At 34.0% G+C, this 19,626-nt stretch overlaps 1 protein-coding gene and 1 long non-coding RNA gene across 2 annotated transcripts; one reads left to right on the top strand and one right to left on the bottom strand.

Moving 5' to 3' along the window:
- The first annotated feature begins 6,156 nt into the window (after window positions 1-6,156).
- LOC146956620 (uncharacterized) lies at window positions 6,157-8,497 on the top strand. The gene is made up of 3 exons (XR_015016576.1): window positions 6,157-6,441; window positions 6,609-6,680; window positions 8,203-8,497. It is a non-coding gene; the product is annotated as an uncharacterized LOC146956620 (long non-coding RNA).
- A 10,354-nt stretch (window positions 8,498-18,851) lies between these two features.
- On the bottom strand, window positions 18,852-19,331 carry LOC146956619 (uncharacterized). The gene has a single exon (XM_085749525.1). It carries the CDS (start codon window positions 19,329-19,331, stop codon window positions 18,852-18,854), a length of 480 nt encoding a protein of 159 aa, XP_085605651.1.
- Between the last annotated feature and the right edge of the window lie 295 nt (window positions 19,332-19,626).

The raw sequence follows: 19,626 nt of genomic DNA, 5'->3' as shown, positions 1-19,626 counted from the left end.
CGTGATTCTGTTTATGCTGTAAAACTTTGTTTTCACTTTTCAACTTCATTTGTGTTGTAAGTTGTAACCCTAGCCGTTTAGTCGGAGCGCTTTGAAGTTTATGGTTTTATTTAGACATTTGTAAGTTAAATTTAAAAAGTTTATTTGTGGCAGGTGTTTGACTTTGGAATAGCTTTATTTTTATTATTGCTTTTCATGAACATTCTTCTGCTAGAGATCCACTATGTTGAAGCCTTTAGAGAGCAAATATTTGCTTGTTATCATGGGGCTCAACTTTGCAAACTCTGGTGGAGGTTTCCTTTCCCTATATTTTGGGATTTCCTCCATTTCACCTCCACTGCCTCTCACCTTCCACAACTAACATCCAATATGGATTCCATCAGTTTTTCCTCGCCCAAATCAAGTCTTTCGCCGCATTTTAACTCGCCACTAATCACTGGTTTGTATCTTACAGTTTCCACAACAAACTTATGCTCCCTCTCTACTGTACGTATCTTTACTGCTTCATTTCTTCCTCTTAGCATCTTTGGAGTATGGAAGATACCTATTACAAGGAGACACCTTAGTAGAATCCGGCTTCAACAAAAGCCGCAAAATAATGGATATTTTTATCACAATTTACATGGTTAATAGATATAATATATATTTTTATATTGGAGAAACCATGTTTAATGACTCTAAAAAAATGTGGTTAATTGTGTTTAATGAATTGTTAATGAGTTTTTTTTTGGTTACAATGCTAAGAAAAGAAGAAACAGACAGAAAAAAGAAAAAAACAGAAAATAAGGGAAGTTAACGCCTTAAGAAAGGAGTTCCTAAAGCATCCATCTGCAGCAAGGGGAGGATGCCTTCTGGAGGGTTGGAGCGAATGGTCAGCTCCGCATCGTTTGAAGCTCCAAGCTTAGCAAAAAAATCAGCACACTGGTTCCCTTCTCTTAGCGAGTGGTGAAGAGAGAAGTTTCTAGGAGCGATGAGGTCCTTGATATTCTGGACAAGCACAGCATAAACATGATAATGGTTTAACTCATCTTTGATCAGATTCACAGTTTGGAGAGAGTCCGAATAGCATGCCACTTCCTCACAATTCATGTTAATAGCTAGCATAACACCTTGATAGAGTGCTGTAAGCTCAGCGAAAAGAATATCCTGAGAGTGATTGATGAATCCTGAGAACGCAGAGATGTAATTACCGGAATGATGCCTGAGAATGCCGCCAAAACCTGCCCTGATGGGGTCCCCATAGCAGCTGCCATCGACGTTCAGAATTATACACTGGATGTTGTTATTATTCCAGCGAATGAATCTGTCCGGAGAAGGGGCTGCTGCTGAGTTGAAGAAGGCCGATTTGCCGAATTGTTAATGAGTTGCGACAACTTGTTATATTCATTAGTCATTTCTAAACGTAATTAACCACGTAATTGAACAGTGCTAGCCATCTAAATTGTTGTCAAATTTATGTGCATTGAACCATTAATTGATGTTGTAAGTCTCATAGGGACTACAAGCTACATATTAATGAGGCGACACATGGTTGATCCAAGGTTTCAAATCATGGTAACAGTTGTGTACCAATTCTTTATAGTGTAGAGAATTGCAGTCAAATGTGGTTTATGCAACTTCAATCGCACGATCACATTAGGATTGTAGAGGGTCGGAAACTTGATGTCGCAACCAAGATTGTGCCCACTAACATTTAAAAAAAAAAAATCTTGCTCGAGTAGAACTAATAAAAACATTGATTTGTAAGCTACAAGAACTTATAAAATCATGAATCTTAAAAATCATCGGAAGAAACTTGAAATTTGACCTTTAATCCCACCATTTTTCACATGTTACTTGAAAATATACTTAACTTTGATCTTGAAATTGAATTAGAAATTAGAAATTTAGAACTTAATTTGGTTGGGTGTACCGGACAAACAACGAAAGAAATTATTAAGTCAAAATTTTAATTAATAAATTTAGAGGATTTTCCCTCAACAAATATATTTAGAGAGTTGCTTCTCCACTCACCCTCCCCAACTTAAATTTAGAAAACCAACTTTTAAGAAGAAGGAATCAAATTTTTAAATTGGCGAAAGGGAAATGGAAAAGAAGCTCTTAAACATAACATAGTAGAAGAAAAGAAGCTTGAATGGTTTCAAAGATAGGCTTCAGTTTTATATTTGGACATTTGATGTGTTTCTCTTTTGATATTCCGATGTGGGACATAAAAACTACTACCATAGTATATGTGATAATGTACACCTTTTTCTTCTGTCATATTCTTTCTTCAACAATCTAAGATCACATTATACAGTAGAAACTCTTTAATTTAATACTCGGTAAATTAATAAACTCTCCAAAATAATAAATTTGTCCGGTCCCGACTTGGGCCAATGTAAAAAATTGAAAAACTCGATAAAATAATAAGATAATAATTTTTCGGGAGATCCCTTTATAATTTTCAGTCCCAAGAAAATCATAAATTAATAATTCATAGAAACTGAAAAAAATATATTAAGAATACATTGAACACATTTGTTCCTCTTGTTTACATTTAATGTACTTCAAAAGTCATTATTGATTTCCAATGCATTTAAACACAGTAGTTACTAATTTACGTTGAGTCTCAAGGTTCGCTGCAACGTAATTCTAAGAGGCATAAACTAATTTGCCTTTTTGTGTGGTATGTACAGTATAATTACTTAAAAACTCTTTAAATTAATAATTATTAATTTATCGATAAATTAATAACTCTCTAAATTAATAAATTTCTCCGGTCCCGACATTATTAATTTATAGAGTTTTAACTGTAGTAATTTCTGCTATGTTATGCAACATTCTTTAAGAACCACTAGGATTTGGGTGATTTTATTTATCAAATATTGCATTATTTTTTTGTCTATTTTAAATTGACTTGGTAGCTAAGCTTGACCATTTATATTATCTCTCTGTCACACCAATTGCTAAAAAGTAGAAATTAGATAACAATAGAAAACTTAATCACATTATGTAGAAGAGGTGAATCAGCAATGCAGCTTAATTTTTTCTACAACAAAGTTCGTTTAGGTTTAGCTTAATTAAAAATCACTATAGCTATAAGTAAAGAAACATAATTTATCAAGAAGTCAACTAAACCAACAATCAATTATAGCTATGAAGACACATTAATTCAAATCTATCATACATGGTAACCTTCTTTATCATTGTTTCTTATTATTTATTAGGGGTTTCTTATTAGCTATTGATACATGTGTCCAAGCAATAGTGTTTCGTGACCATTTTTAGTTTCATACTCCCTCTGGTCACATTTATAAACAAAAAAAACAACTTTTTAGGTATATCCAATAATTAATGTATTTAACCCATAAATGTGACCGGATACATTGATTATTTAATGTACCTAAAAAGTCATTTTTTGCTTATAAATGTGACCGGATGGAGTAAGTGTTTAATAATGACTGAATTGAAAAGTAGCCAAGCATATAGTAATAACTTTTCTCACACACAAATAAATTCAAACTTTAGACACGATCTTCATTGTTTTCAAAAGCTTTTATTTCTTGCTTATAATAAATCATAGCTAAGAAGTCACATGGATTCAAACCTTTATTTCTTTCATACTATCTTTGCGTTTAATGCCAACAAGTAAAGTTTACAAGAGTTATTCATCATTTCATCTCATGTATACATTGAGCACTTGTACAAAACTATTCATTTCTCAATATTGAAAAATGAATTAGTTAAGGAAATTTTATGTGTCCACCAATGAGGTGTATACACCTTGAGATAGAGAAAAAGAGAATGATATGATAGATGTAATATGTTGATGATGTGACAAAAAAATGAGTTGTGTTATTTGAACAACCATTTCAAAGATAACTTATGAGACAACCATATTTTACAAAGAAAATGAGGTATCGACACAAAAACCAAAACAATAGAGATGGAAAGTAAAATAATGTAAGTATGAGAGAGAAAAGTGCCTTACAAAATGTCAAAAAATTATTGTACAAATACCATTTCTCTAGAAAAATATTAATAGTGATAAAATTAGGTGCTAAAAAGAATTAATCAGAACCCACTTTAGCTGTCTTGGTGGTGTTGGCTTGGAACTCGATTCTTCCGGTGTCTTTTTAAGTGGGCTAATTTAACTATTTTAAAAAAATTAATTGGATGAACTAATTTAACTTCTTAAAAAACAAAATTAATCAATCCTCGTCTAGAATTTGTCCAACCAACATAAAAAACACAAATAAAAAATTCAACCACACATGATGGAGATTCAACTTTTGTCTAACTTCATATCACTATTGAATCAACACTACTAACACTTACATTACGAAATCAAATGAGAACACTCACTCTTGTGCCAAGAAAATTTGACCCTTATTCCCATTATTCTTTGTGAAATATCTTCATATGTAGATATCTCTACCACAATTAAATAGATCCAATTTCTTAACATAAATCTCTTTTCAGAAAAAGTTAAAAAAATATTTACTAAATAATCAGAATGATAAATAAAAAAACTTTTAATGAGTTTCAAAATTCTTCACTTCTCCAAAATTTTCCACATTTAAAAAGATGTGTGAATGCTTGACCAAAAAAAGGTGTGTGAATTGTGATAATAAATTCAAAAACTTTTGAATTTTTTTGTGCAACCCATGCAGTTGTTGGCTACAAAACCTTGAAGAGATCAATCATTTCACTTAAGAAAGTGAATAATATCATCTTCTCTTAAAGTGTTGAATCCAACAATTGACATATGGACTCCATAAAAAAATGAGATTTGCACAATGGGAGAGGGAAGGTTTGCTATTTATATTTAACATTTGCTCTTTTTCTCACTTGATGTTCCGATGTGGGACTTAAAAAACACAACTACCACAAATCACAACAAAATTTGGCTATTCAATCGTACGGTATGTGTGAGAATCATCTACACCCTTTTCCTTTTGTTTTGAATGAATGCTTAACTAATGAGCATTCAACTTAAGTTCACTTTTCACCTTTTTCTGTCATTAAACTTCTTAAAGTTTTATTTTCATTACTTTCATGTATCACTAATTTTAATTTGAAGGTATATACATACAGGCACACTACATTGAGTAAAAAATCAGGAACAAGTAGAGGCGGCACTAGAAGTGGAAGCGAGCCTTTTATGGACAGGAATCGATCCGTAGTTATGATTTTTCAAGCTTATACGATGAAGATATAGTTAAACCACTAGAAGAGTCCATAAAATCACAACATGTCAATCGTTTAGCATCAGAAAGTTCATCCTGTTCAAATTCTCCTTTCTATCAGAATCACCAAACTTCTGAAGCAAAGCACTGATAACAACTCTTGCTCTCCATTGCAGTACCTTAACTTCTCTTCTTAGGTATCAGTGCTTATAACTACTCCCCCAGTCTCAGTGGCCACAAGAGTGTCAAAGACAAAACTTCCATCAATAGATTTATGCTGAATTTAAGCTTTCAAATAACGTCGCTATGTTTGTTGCTCTCAAATTCATAGGTATGTTCCAGTGTGATGCTTTAAGTGCACAATTATGTACCAATTCCGAAGATATTTCTCATCCACGCTCACCATATGCTTTCAAATCCTACTGTCTAGTCCATTAACATGAATGAGAGTTTGAATAGACCCTAACACTGATTTGTGATTGAATTGCATTTATAGGTATTCATGAATGAGAGTTTGATCCGTTAATTAACTTCTTTAGCTATGACTTTGAAGAGTCTGCTGAAACGCACCGTTTTATCAAAACATTTACTCCCTCCGTCCCATATTACTTGACCTATTTAGAATGTTTGCATTATTCATGTAACATGCTTTGACTCTATTTTTCTACTAATATATAAAAACAAAATATAGCATATAAGATGTTGTTAGATTCGTCTCGATTAATATTTTCAAAATATCAAATTTTTGTAATTTTTTCTACTAGATTATTAAAGAAATTTAAGTTTAAAATTGTGCATTGGCATACGTGACAGAGTCAACTAGGTCAAGTAATATGGGACGGAGGGAGTATATTATAAAATAAAAAAAAAAATTAAATTAGTTAAATAATAATAATAATAATAATAATAATAATAATAATAATAATAAGAAAATAGAACATGGTGGAACTTTCTACAAACAAATAAAATAAACCAAGTAAACCCCACCTCACCTCATTTTTCTCTCACGTTTTTCCCTCTCTCCCGTATTCCTCTTTCCTTCTCTGCTCCCTCACATCCTCCATCTAATTCCTTCTCATTTTTTCTTCATTTTCTTTCAAATCATGAAATTTCTTCCATAAATCAATTACCCAAAAGAAAAATTATACATTTAAACAAAGCTATCTCATAATCCAAGTGCTATATGGTGGAACTTTGGGGTTAGAGTTTGTGCTTTGGGAAAGAAGAGGAATACCATATTGTGAAAGTTGCTCATTGAGACTTCTTGGAGGTATATTTATCAATTTACAACTCAATTAGTACATATTTAGGTATGATTATTGTTAGAAATTAATTTTTGATATTAGAGTAGATGATATGGGGATTTTATGGTTAACTATAGTTAGAGAAGTAGTAGAATGAGTTACTAATTCATGAGAAAATATTATGGATGCTCAGATATGACGCCGGACGCTTCACATGCTTCTTTCGGAGTGGTTAAAGAGCAAACTTAGTTGATTCATCATAACTGTGAGTTGATAACGATCATTATCGCATATTTTCGCTATTAATATTATTGATATTTTGACAATTTTCTATGTTAAAGTGTTTATAAAAATTGGGAACACACCTTTGAACATTTTTCTTCTCATTAATACTTATGTTTAAAGTCATCGATATTATTATGGTCTCTATTTGGATTTATATATGATTTATTGGGCAACTGGTCGAAATTGAGATTTGGTTGCAATATTATGACATGAGTTTCGAGATGTGGGAAATACGGTTTTGAGATATATGTTTTTGGGAATTTTTGATATTAATATAAACTCAAATTAGGCTACTTATGATTTATACGTTGACTTGAAATGGATATTTGATTTGCACATATTTTTGTGCATTGGATTAATATGTTCCGGGAAATACATTGTTGTGATAATTTCTACTTTTAATATTTTCGTGAAACTAGTTTTGATATGTTCTAAAGTATGGTTTTGAAATTGTGTTTTTCCAAGATTTTGATATTAATATGGACTATATTTGGATTTGAATTTGGATTTACCTATGACTACAAGTGGTAGATTTTCAATTGAGTTTTGATGGTACATATTTTGATCCGATATGTTGAAAAATATGGTTTTTGAGATGTTTTGAGAATTTGTTTTGAAAATTACGGTTATAATGACGACGACCTAGGTGCACCTAGTATGTGATTTCAATTAGGTAGAATTACCCCATTAGATGGAGCTGCCCCTATGGAAAGGCCACCATTAGGAGGAGAGGGCTATCAATGAGAGGTAAACTCCCTAATTGAAAATGTTTTACACTTGTTTTAAGTCGAGAGAAAAGAGCTATCCGTTAGATGGAGCCGCCCCTATGGAAAGGCCACCATTAGGAGGAGAGGGCTATCAGCGAGATGGAGCTAGTTCTCGATTCACCCATTTTGATTATTTTCACTAAATTGATTTTACTATACTTTAAAAACGCTTTGTTTTGAGTCGAGAGAAAAGAGCTATCCGTTAGATGGAGCTACCACTAAAGGAAAGGCCACTTTTAGTAGGAAAGAGCTATCAACGAGATGGAGCTAGTTCTCGATTCATCCATTGATTATTTTCGTTAAAGTTGGATTTATATATTTTCTTTAAAGTTGATTATTTTGGTATAATCAAATTGAATGTGATTTTATATTCTACTTGAAGTTGATTATTTTGATCATTTTCATTAAATGGAGTTTTCTATATTTTATTTAAAGGCTTTTGCTATGATTTTCATTAGTGTATTTATAAAGGCTTGTAACCTATTTTCACCTCTTTGTTACATTGGATTTTCTTTGAATTATTCTGATTTGATTGAAAATATTTATACATGTGTAAATTATCATGCGTATAATGCGGATTAATAGAATTTTATGCTGTTACTATTTTTGTAAATTGACTTTAGATTTGAAAAGGGTAAATAATCGTGCCCTTGTGTGTTTCCCTTCTAGTTGGTGGTGGTTGTTGTCTCTCACTAAGTCCTTGTGGCTTACTCTTTCATTTTCTATTTTTTTCAGATTTCCAAGCAGCCAAGTAGGAAGCTAGTAGACTTGAAGTTCATCTGTGTCACTCTTGGTGGTAGGTTTCCTTGATGAATGTCTATTTTGTTTATGTATATGTTGAATCAGAGTATCTGCAGCTATTTGGAGTTTAGGAATGTTTTATTCTGAGATGTACAAAGATGTAAATATGTCATTTGAAACTCTGGATGAGAATACAGGTTCATAAACAGGATTAAAATCTTGGCGAATGTTAAAAATACAGAGGATACTCTGTCGAAATTTCAATGGATATCAATTTATAAATTGTAAATTATAGTTGTCAAGTGTCATCAATAGGCTTGCCGGACTAGGATGTTCTAGTTCGTGCGCCGGTCACGAATGTGAATTTTGGGTCGTGACATCTGCATATCATAATTCTTCCATATCACTGCACAAGTCCCCTTTTTGAATCCATAAGCTTACATTTTCTTGCCAGCCCTATTCACATGTAATGTCAGAAAGTCTATATTTTCTTTCTTACAGGCAAAATCAACATGCTCTTGTTTTAGGGAATATTCAAGTTTTGATATGGAAGATTGTGAAACCTTTTTTCTGTCAATTAACTTCTTTATTTTATTTCCGGATTGTTTCATTCTTGCAGATTTGCAGCAAAGCCTTAGATTCTGAATAAAATAACAAATGCAGAATTGAGCAATGGTTTATGTGTAGTATGAATAGGTAAAATAATAGCCCAAAACCTTAGATACTAACCAATATATATAGGAACAACTTACGGGTAAATTGCTACACGTTTGAGTCATGATTGCAGATCCCCACATTTGCATTTCCTTCTTATAAGCTCCATTATCTTCTGTTTTCTTTTAATTAGCAATGTAAAATCAATGCAGATCAGGGGTTTTATTTGTTGGTATTTTTTATACATTCAAGAACTAGAATGACCTCACACGTTTAAGGACCAAAATGGTTTTTCTTAATATAACTTTGTGTCTCACATTATATGGTAAAATAATTCACATTAAGTTTATTTTCAATTATAAGGTTGCCTCTCGCAATTCAAGATGTTATTCCAGGCATTTTTCACCATGTTAGACTCAAGTCCTATTTCTTGGAAATCTTATTAACAACGAGATGTCTCTGTATACCCTGTTTAGGTTGGATGTCAAGCCCCTACAAAAGGAAAATCTAGATTTAACAGATTCATGGACGAATCACATAAATTGAACTCGAGCATGATGGATAAATAATAGTGACAAAACTACTAGACTTTGTAACTGTCTACTAGTGACAAAACTGGTTTGTGTGCATATCTTGCTGAGACTTGGATAAATATCACATTCTGCCACCACCTGCTAACAAGTAGAAATTAAATAACAACAGAAAACTTAATCACATTTTATAGAAGATGTCAAGCATGTACCTTGCTGAGATGCCTAAAGTGAACCCTCCATTCTTGGTTCTATCAAAAGAAAAACTGTAAAACGCAGACAAAATGCATGAAGTCGTTGGTCTTGTAACGAACTACATGAAAGGGAGGCGAATCAGCATTGTAGCCCAAAATTTAAGTTTGAATGCATTGTGCAAATAAGTTATCTGCATACAACTAGCCATTTTTTAATAACTATCTTCAAATAGAACAATTAGATGCTAAATTCCACTTTCCATCAACAAATATGACAAGTACAATCTCAGTGCTATAGTTTACGAAATTATCTCCTGCAAAACCTTTTACATTCTATACTCTTCAACAAAAGAGAATGAGGAAAAAGATGGTTACAATTGATCTTGTAAATGAAATGTCAAAAAGGACAAAAATAGATAGTTCTCCAAAATAATTATATCATTTGGCTCTATGAAAAGTAACAACCCTTAACATAGGAACCAAACCTATATCACATATAAAAAACCAGATTTTTCTCTTGAGTTGCATTTTGGCTGCAAATAAACTCAGTGTTTTTACTTGTACTATGACAGCTCTTGTGCACTGTTTGGCCGAAGAGTATGACGTTGCATGTGAATTAAAGCCGCAGCAATGGAGAAAGACTGTAGTGCAGAAAGAGGTTGGTGGAAATGGATATAATAATAGATCGTCGTGAACACTTACCATCCTTAAGGCCGGGCTGATATCGTTTGAACCCGGAAAGTCGAGGTGTATGCTCATTTTGTTGCATAGTGAGTAATTGGAAATTGTTTGTTTAGCAATTAAAGAAATAAATACAAGATTATAGATGCATATATTTCAAGAATATAACAAAATTGGCTTAAACTAATGATCCAACAATAACATGAGATCACTAACATTGTTTATAAAAGATAATAGAGGAAGAAGAAGAATATATAAACAAACCTGAGTAACTAAATATCAACTGACTCACACTTGCCTTTTGTATATATACTCCTTTTCTTTATTATCTTAAATGGACATTAGAATTTTAATTATATTAAAATTGATTTGCAATACTGCTACTCTCCGCATTTTGTGTTAGATTTTCCCCGCTAGACTATTAGAGATAAGACAGTGATATTATTAAGGGAGGGAAGTGTACATTTTAATATAAGAAGGAAGAATGTAATTCAAGGATCTATATCTCATAGAGAAGGGGAGAGTAATTTTCTCTAATATTTTCTATTACATGTTTGCATTCAATTTTATCAAATCATTATTTAAAATTAAATTTGAGAATTAAAACTTGAGAACATGATATAAAGGGTGGGTTGTCCCCTCGCCTTCATTAGATAAATTTAATTGAAATTTGTTTTCCACCCCAACCACCATTTTAAGAAAACCAATTTGAATATGAAAAGATTCAAACAGAAACGATTTTCCTAGAATGGTGGGCACGGGGGTGAGACAGATTTCATAAATTTAATATTATGAGTACTCTTCCATCCTCACTTTAGTTGAATGCTGATGAATGAGAATTCCGTAAGGCATATAGAGTTTTATAGTCCACATTTCCTCTATTTTTCGTTTCATGTTCCAATGTGGGACTTAATTTATTCATTCCAACACTATCTTCCTTTCATTTTCAAACTTCAACTTACGTTATCCTCTACATTGGGATTGTTGAACCAACTTTATAGTTTCCACAACAAACTTATGCTTCATTTCTTCATCTTAACCTCATTGGAGTATGGAACATACCTATTACAGGCAGACACCTTAGTCGAATCTGTCTTCACCTTAGTATAGGTTGGGTTAGAAACTATCACGATAGGATTAGAAAATCATTCCTTATTTATTATCGTGATCTTCCACCATTTTTAAATGTTATCATTTTCAAAATAATGATATCATATATTTGTTATTATAATTAATTACATGTCACTTTTACAAATATTTAAGTAATTATGAGAGTAATTTTTTCATTTAGTTATAATGATAGCTTGTTTGTTATCATGTGCACATCAAACACATGACATGATTAATGTTTATCATGTCCATATCATATCATGTCTCTATCTAGCTTTATATCTTATCATATCTCTATCATATCCTGACCATCAAACAGACCCTAACCAATTGAGATCTGAGTGTATCAATCTTCAACAAAAACCACAAAATCGGACATGGAGTTACTAAATTACACTTGCTTAGACATTGTTTTCGGGACTTGTTTCAAACCATGTATTTTCATATTGGGAAAAAACATACTAAATAATATAAATTTCTAACATTACCCCTCAAACTAAAGCATATTAAGCTTTAAACTTGTTACAAATTAATCCAAAAAATAAACAAAATCAGTTTATAGCAGAATCAATAGTCAAACTAAACCATTTATTTTAGGACAATAAATGTTGTTACTTTTGATTGAATTGTCTTTTTTTTTTTTTTTATGAGAAATGATATATGTATAACAATTTTTAAACAACCTTTAGACAACTTTTTCTCTTACATTTTCTCTATTGTTTTTGTCTAACAAGAAGAGAGAAAAATAAATTATCCTAAAACAATCAATTTTTGTCCAACATTATATCATTGTTCAATCAACACTACTTGCACTTACGGTTACAAAATTGTAAACATTTAATTAAAATAATTTGAGAACTTTCATTTTTGTGTCAATGAAATTTGCCCCGTAATCCTATCAACTTGCATGCAATTCTCTTTAAGGCATCATGTAATTTATTTATCAAATAAATAAATAGAGTTAAATTTGAAACTAACTAAATATTAAATATGAGATATAAAAATTTAAAAATGATATAAACGGGTGAAGGTTGCCTTCGTTAAATAAAATTACTAAAAAGTTGTTAAAAACCCATCCTTATCTTATGAAAACCAATTTGAAAATGAATTCAAATTCAAACTGAACAATTTTCAAAAGATTAAAAAAGGCATCAAACAACTGAAGTGGATAAAATAGTCACAAGGAAGGGGGGGTTTGAATTGTGACCCTTTAAAAATTATCCTGCAACTTAAAAAATGATTCTCAAGTGGAAACTTGGAATAGTTAAGTTAATAGCAGACTTCAGAACGTTCTGATGTCTGAGTGCAAAAACAGTTTAAAGCAGACTTCAGAATGTTCTGGTGTCTGAGTGCAAAAACAGTTTAACAAAGTAAATGTGTTTGTGTGTGTTTGTGTTTGCAGTAAGTAAAGAGTATAGGGAAGAGAGAATCAACGCACAGAAGTTTATAGTGGTTCACCCAATGTGGGTTAGTCCACTCCCCACAATCTTGTGAGAGTTTCCACTATGATGCTTGAGATAACCTCTCAAATCCTGCACCTTACAATTTTGTTCACCTGAACAATTACATCAACTGTATTCTCTAAGCCTCAGCAGGCTTGCACCTTTTTGCTAAGTTACCCACTTAGACTTTTGCACCTTTTGCTCAAACTAACACTTTAGTACCCCTAAAGCTAGATGAGACTTTCTTTTCTTCTTGCTAAGTTACCCACTTAGGCTTTTACATCTTCAGCTCAAACTAACACTTTAGTACCCCTAAAGCTAGATGAGAGTTTACAAGATGTTTGGAGTTTGAATGTTTGAGAAACAAACAGAGGAGGGAGAAGAAGAAGTTATCTTTAAAAGAGATAACAAAGAGAATTGATTTACACTACAAAGAAGGTATAACGACCCTTCAGTGATGATCAATTCAGAGAAGAAAAGAGGGAGAACTTATCTGTAACAAGATAAGGAAGAATTGGTTTACACTACAAAGAAGGTAGAAGGAGCCTTCAGTGATGACCAATTCGAATGCTAAAGCTTCAAACATATTTGAGATGTTTTCTTGTATGCTTTGCATTGGTGCAAGTTTTGCTGAGCCTTAGATCTGTATTTATAGAGTCTTTGGGCTCAAATAGCCGTTGTAGGGTGTCCAATGGTGTTATGCCACGTGTCCTGGGCCCCACAAGCTTTTACTTGAAAATCTGGGTGAACATTCTGACCATCAGAATGTTGTTGCGTTCCCAGGATGAACATCAGAATGTTGCTGTGTTCTTCATCAGAATGTTGGAAATTCATGATGTTCTTCATCTGGGTTCATCATGGATGAATGTTGGATGAATTTCTGGGCTTGCCCAGCACGTGATGTGAGATTTGTTTGAGTTTTATCCTCCAAAAAGTAGCTTCTCCATATGCTTCAAAAGTTGCTGGAAAAGTAGGATAAAGTGAACCAAATCTGTCTTGGACTTTGTGCAGGAAAGAGAGGATAGTGGTCTGCAGCTTCAGGCCCATGCTTCCAGGAAATCTGCTTGATTCAGTTCAGAGTACAAGTTATCTCTGATGCAAGATCTCCTTTTGCTACCTTTTTCTTCTTTCTACAAACTACACTGTTCATGGCTGGAAGCATGTGCAGGAGTGAACATTCTGATCATCAGAATGTTTCATTTGTGCTCACTTAAGGATGATTTGTAAGACTACGTTTGATGTAATCAATCCTAATAGTAGAGACATGACTGAAGTGCAGTGAATGCAATATCTAGGATGATTGATAGAACCAAACCGCAAGTGCACGGCCTATCGAAGTAATAGTAGTAAGAAGAGTATCGTTCCGCTAGGGAGTTGTGAATTCAATTAACTTTTAATGAATGATTAGAGGAGAGAAAGATTATGAAATAGGGGGTTAATTGCTGAAGATAAATAACAATAATAATAAAAGAGCCTTGGGATTATTGGTTTATCATAATAACAAACCCTTCACTAGACAAGACTTAAACATCTAATTTCATGGTTTACACCTTAATTTCTAAAGACCGGTTTCCCTTAGCCCCTCACCTTTCCGATGAAAGTCCGGTGAGAGTTTACTTCTAGTAACCAAGCCTATTTCGCTGACATGATTACTAGAAGATGCATAGAGGATTGAAACTACTCTTTGTCTCAATAATTGCAAAGACTATTTCACTGTTTTGCAATTATTGTCTAGGTTCACTTGTTCCAACATCAAGACTCCGCTCTCGCTTTATGAATTGATGTTTGGGATGATGGATTAACGATTATCAAACCCTCCGCTTTCGCTTCCACAGTTTGATAATTGTTAATCCACGTTAAGACGGTGAATCTAGATTAGAAATTAGGGTTACATAGAAATTAGGGTTTAAGCTTGGTTTGTTTAGGATTATGTCATTAGATTTACCAACAATCCCAAGACAAAGAAGTGTCTACTCACTAACGTTCATTGTAGACATAGGGGAAGAAGAGAGAAAGCAATAAAGTAAAAGAACAATAATATAAAAGTGAACTTTTATTCCAAGAACAAAAGATGAATGTTTATGATGGAGTGCTACTCTATTTATAGCTTTACAATTGACTTAGAAACTAAGCTACTTATAAGGGCAAAACAGTAAAGCTGCAACGGAGTAACTTGGGCTTGAAGAAAAGCAGCAAAAGTGGTCCTGGAGGGTGGCACGGCCGTGCCACATGTTGGCACGGGCCGTGCCAAGCTTCTGACTTGGTAGAGACATATTTTTGTCTCGTATCTTCGTATTCTTGTACTGTATTTGCTCCAGTCCTCTTTCTTTTGCTCCAAGACACCTTCCACCATATATTCGTTCCTAAAATATAATAAAATGCAATTTGAAGAAAAAGATTCAAAAAGGAAATAATATTAAAATAAAATAAAACCAAATCTAAATAAAACGATACTAAATAATGCATAAAACTAGACTAAATTATGACTCATCAAACTCCCCCACACTTGAATCTTTGCTTGTCCTCAAGCAAAAGGCAATAGACATAGCAGCAACAAAAGATTGATTATGGCAATATTAAGAACAAATGTCTCAAAAGAAAGGCTTTGCTTCAAGTACACTAATTACAACTTCTAACACTTCTCATGAACCTATTCTACCCAACATCAAGTCTCAAGTGAGTGTGTGTGTGCAGTCCAACCCTTTTCTTGCTCCTGTATAAGACAGATATTATGAGGAATAGGTTCTATCCTTAGTGCTAAAGTAACCGAGAAAAGTCCTTTCTTCATTTCATATAAGAGTGATGGGAATTTGAGTTAAAATTAAATTAGATTTAACAATTAAGCACAAGGGGCTGCAGATGCTTAGGGGCTATCTATCCTCGTAGGGAGTCTTCTCGGATGTAATTGTCCTTTCCCCCTAGATTCAAAATCACCCTAAGTAGTGCTGCAAAATTATTGTTTGTTTCATCTCCGCGTAGGAAGTCTTTTTGGATGTAATTGTCCTTTCCCCCTAGCATTGATGAATTTGTTTCACTTTAGGTTCAAATTAGGGAGTCACCACCACAATTAGGAAGTTAGGGATTGTCCTTTCCCCCATATGTTGGTGCCATTCTCCCGCCCCATTTAACATTAACAAATTAAGAAGAATATAACAATTAAGAACAATTTGATTAATTTTCCCACACAAACTTATACTACTTTTACTCTTAAGACTTTAAAGGGTCTAAGTTAACACTAAAGCTAGAACGTGTTCCTTAAAATACCTATTCATACATTTACTCAAGGATTGCAACCGGGTGCTTTTCTCATTGGAGAATTTTCACATTAAAACAAGATATGGGTATAGCAAGAACACAAGAAACACAAGAAACTACTTTTATGTACAAGAAACAACCTTTAGAGAAGAGACAAAACAAAAATTTTTATGCCATATTTTACATTAAAAACAAGCTACTAGTCATGCCTCTTGCTATAAAAACAAAACAAAAGAATAAAGTTCAAGGGAGTTTGGGAACACTACGACTCTAGACACTTTATTAGGCCCCCCCCCCACACTTAGGAGAAGCATTGTCCTCAATGATTCAAAAGAAAAAAATAAAAGAAGAAGAAGAAGAAGAGGAAGGAGAAGAAGAAGAAGAAGAAGGAGTAGAAGTAGAAGAAGAGGAGGAAGAAGAAAGAGTAAAGGAAGAGGAAAGCTCACAATTTTATTGAAGTTCATAAAGTAGACCTTTGGAGGTGAAGGTGTTGTATCATGTTGTGGAGCATTTGATTGTTTTCTGCATTTATTCGATTGCTCCTTTGGACATTGTTCCTTTCAACACCTTATCTTTGTTGCTCGGTGCTTATTCTTTGAACTTTGGTTTGCATTCATGCCCACCGTTCATCATTATAGCTTCCACCGGTTTCTTGTTCATGGTGCAAGTTTGCACCTACCTCCTCTTCATTACCATCATCATCACCATCATTATGTACCTGTGGGTTAGTACCAACATAAAGCAAATTTTCCACCACCTCCGGATTAGTTATGTCCGGATTAGGTAGAATAATCAAACAATAAGCTCTAATAATTCTCCATTCATATTGGTAATTGTGAGTAGGTTCATGGGTTCTAAGGACAAAGTAGTGATAGTATGTAAGTCTAGACAAAAGTTTCCCTCTATCCTCTTGATCCCTTGATTCACACTCACCCCAAACTTCCTAGCAAGAAAAGTGATGATTCCACCTACCATTATATCACTCTTATCATCCAGTTTCTTTTTAACAATTGAAACAAGTTAATCAAGCAAATAATAGCAAATGTTATATGATGGTTATAAAGCATAGCCCACAACAGCTCATTAATCCTCATCATTCCTACCTCTATCCTACTTTATATGGTGTCACGGTGCTCTTCCTCTTGGTGCAAGTTAGCACCTTCTCCTACATCATGGTGCAAGTTAGCATCGTCTCCCTCATCATCATCTTGCTCACTAAGAACCTGCACATCATCAACATACAACAAATTTGTTTCCACCTCGGTGGTAGTCCGAGATGGGTTAGGAAGTAAAAACATGATAGGCACATTAAACTTGAGTTGGTGATGGAGTGGTGGACGAGGTTTGATGAAATTTATAGTAATGAGGGTGTCCATGTTAAGTCTATTGTTTCCCTCAATTTGTTTGATCCCCTCATCCTCACCAATGCCAAAATGCCTACCTATGTATGTAATGATGCCACCCACCACTATATCTCCTTTACCGGCCGGTCTAGTACCGACAACGTCTAGGGTAATCAATCAGATAAAAGCAAATGTTGACCGGGTGGTTGTAGAGCATTGCCCATAACATGAACTGCTCATCGGTTCCAGTGTTCCCAAAAGGCAGCTGGTTGGTAGTTATCCGGTTTTAGGCTAGGGTCCCAAGAATCATGAATATACCCCTCGTTTGCAAAACCTAAGGTATCACAAAAGTGTTGTAGAGACATATCATAATTAACATTCATTAACCAGAAAGAAACTCTATGCTTAGGGTTATCAAAATCCAACTTATTTTTAGTAAAAATAATTGAGTTGAGAAATTCATAAGTGAAATTTTCATAAACCCGCATAGGTTTCAACAAATCAGTCCAACCTAGCCTTCCTATAAGCCTATAAACATCAGCACTAAGCTCTAGCATATTCAAAGTATGAGAATCGGGATATCGAGAAGGATGCAAGGGTTTAGAGATTAGAATTTTATACCTGTCCCGTTGCTTGTTGTCTCGAAATTGGATTCCATGATTCTTTGCTTGTGCTTGCTTCTTTGAGGGAGGACCTCCGAAAGAGCTTGCTGGTTTCTTACCACTTCTTCTTGAAGCCATATGACCTTTGGTGTGGATTGGTTTTGAAGGTTTAGGGTTTGGGAAGATATTTGGTGGAAAGGATTGGTTTAGGGTTGGAGTTTATGTTTTAGTAAGGTTGATGGGTTTGGTTATGAGATTGGTGAAGGATTTGTGGTTTTTGGGTTAGGTTTTGAATGAGTAGGGTTTTGGTGAATTATTGGTTTGGGTGGCTGAAAGTTTTTTTGATTGGCTGTTTGTGGTTTGGGTGAAGTTTGTGATCGATTTGTGGAAGAATTGAATTGGTTTGGTTGAGTTTTGATGGAGATATGAAGGTTTGAAGATGGATGGTTATGGAGGTTTTGAGAGAGGGTTAGAAGGTGAAAGAGGTTTGGGGTTTGAGAATGAGGAAGAGGAAGAAAAAATTTTAAGGTTATAGGTGGGTAGATATCGGGCACGGCCGTGCCACCCTTGGCACGGGCCGTGCCAACATTCTGTGGCTTGGCATGGTTTTTGTCTTCAAAACACTGGCACGGCCGTGCCAACCTTAGCACGGGCCGTGCCACCTTTCTGGTCACAGGCCTTCAAAAAATTTCATTTTCTTGAATCGTACTTGGACAATTACCTACAAAACAACTTAAAACAAAGAAAAACAAAACAAAAGCAATTAAATGCGTGGGTTGCCTCCCACGAAGCGCTCTTTTAGTGTCATTAGCTTGACGGTCAATAGGTTTCTCTATCCTATACCCAATCTTTCGCGAAGGGACAATGGCAGCAAACTGACACTATCTCCTAAGTCACACATGGCTCTTTCTATTTTCTCTGATCCTATGACACATGGTATGGCATAACGCTCTGGATCCTTAAGTTTAGATGGCAACTTATTTTGAATTGTTTCAATTAGTTTCCTAAACTGCTCATCTAACTTAGACTCATCAAACCCTTGTGGTAAAGGAGTGTTTGGATTATATGGTGGTGGAATGTTAAGCTTTTCACTCTTTACTACAACTTTCTCACTGTTTGGTTTTTCACTCTCTACCCCAACCTCAATTGTCTTGGTTTCTACAACAGGGTCCTCTAATTTCTTATCATCCCTAAGTGTAATAGAATTTATCGGACCTTTGTGGTTGGTTTCAGTTTGACTCGGGAAGACTTCGGAGGATTGTGGGGAAGAGGTTACTTGTTGGGCTACTTGAGGGATTTGAGCCTCAAGCATTTTGTTGTGAGTAAAAAGAGAATCCACTCTATTGAGAGAGTCATTCAAAATTCCAGCTTTGACTTTAAACTCTTGGTTATGCCTGATGTTATCTAATTCAAAATTTTCTATCAAAAGTTCCAAGTCGGATTTTTGAGGGACTCCTCGGTTGTTTGTAAAACAGGGTGGTGTTGTTTGTTGTCCAAAAAAATTTTGAGGGTCTTGAAAAAAAATTTGACTATTCCTAAACCCTTGGTTAAATTGAGCAGCTTGCTCAGGATTTCTAACAACACTACCTAGTTGACATTCAACTCCG

Source organism: Medicago sativa, chromosome 1 (assembly GCF_051527215.1).
Source record: "Medicago sativa cultivar Bolivia chromosome 1, Bolivia_mono, whole genome shotgun sequence".
NCBI lineage: Eukaryota > Viridiplantae > Streptophyta > Magnoliopsida > Fabales > Fabaceae > Medicago > Medicago sativa.
Note: the sequence above shows the minus strand (reverse complement) of the source record. Positions and strands in the feature narration are given on the sequence as shown.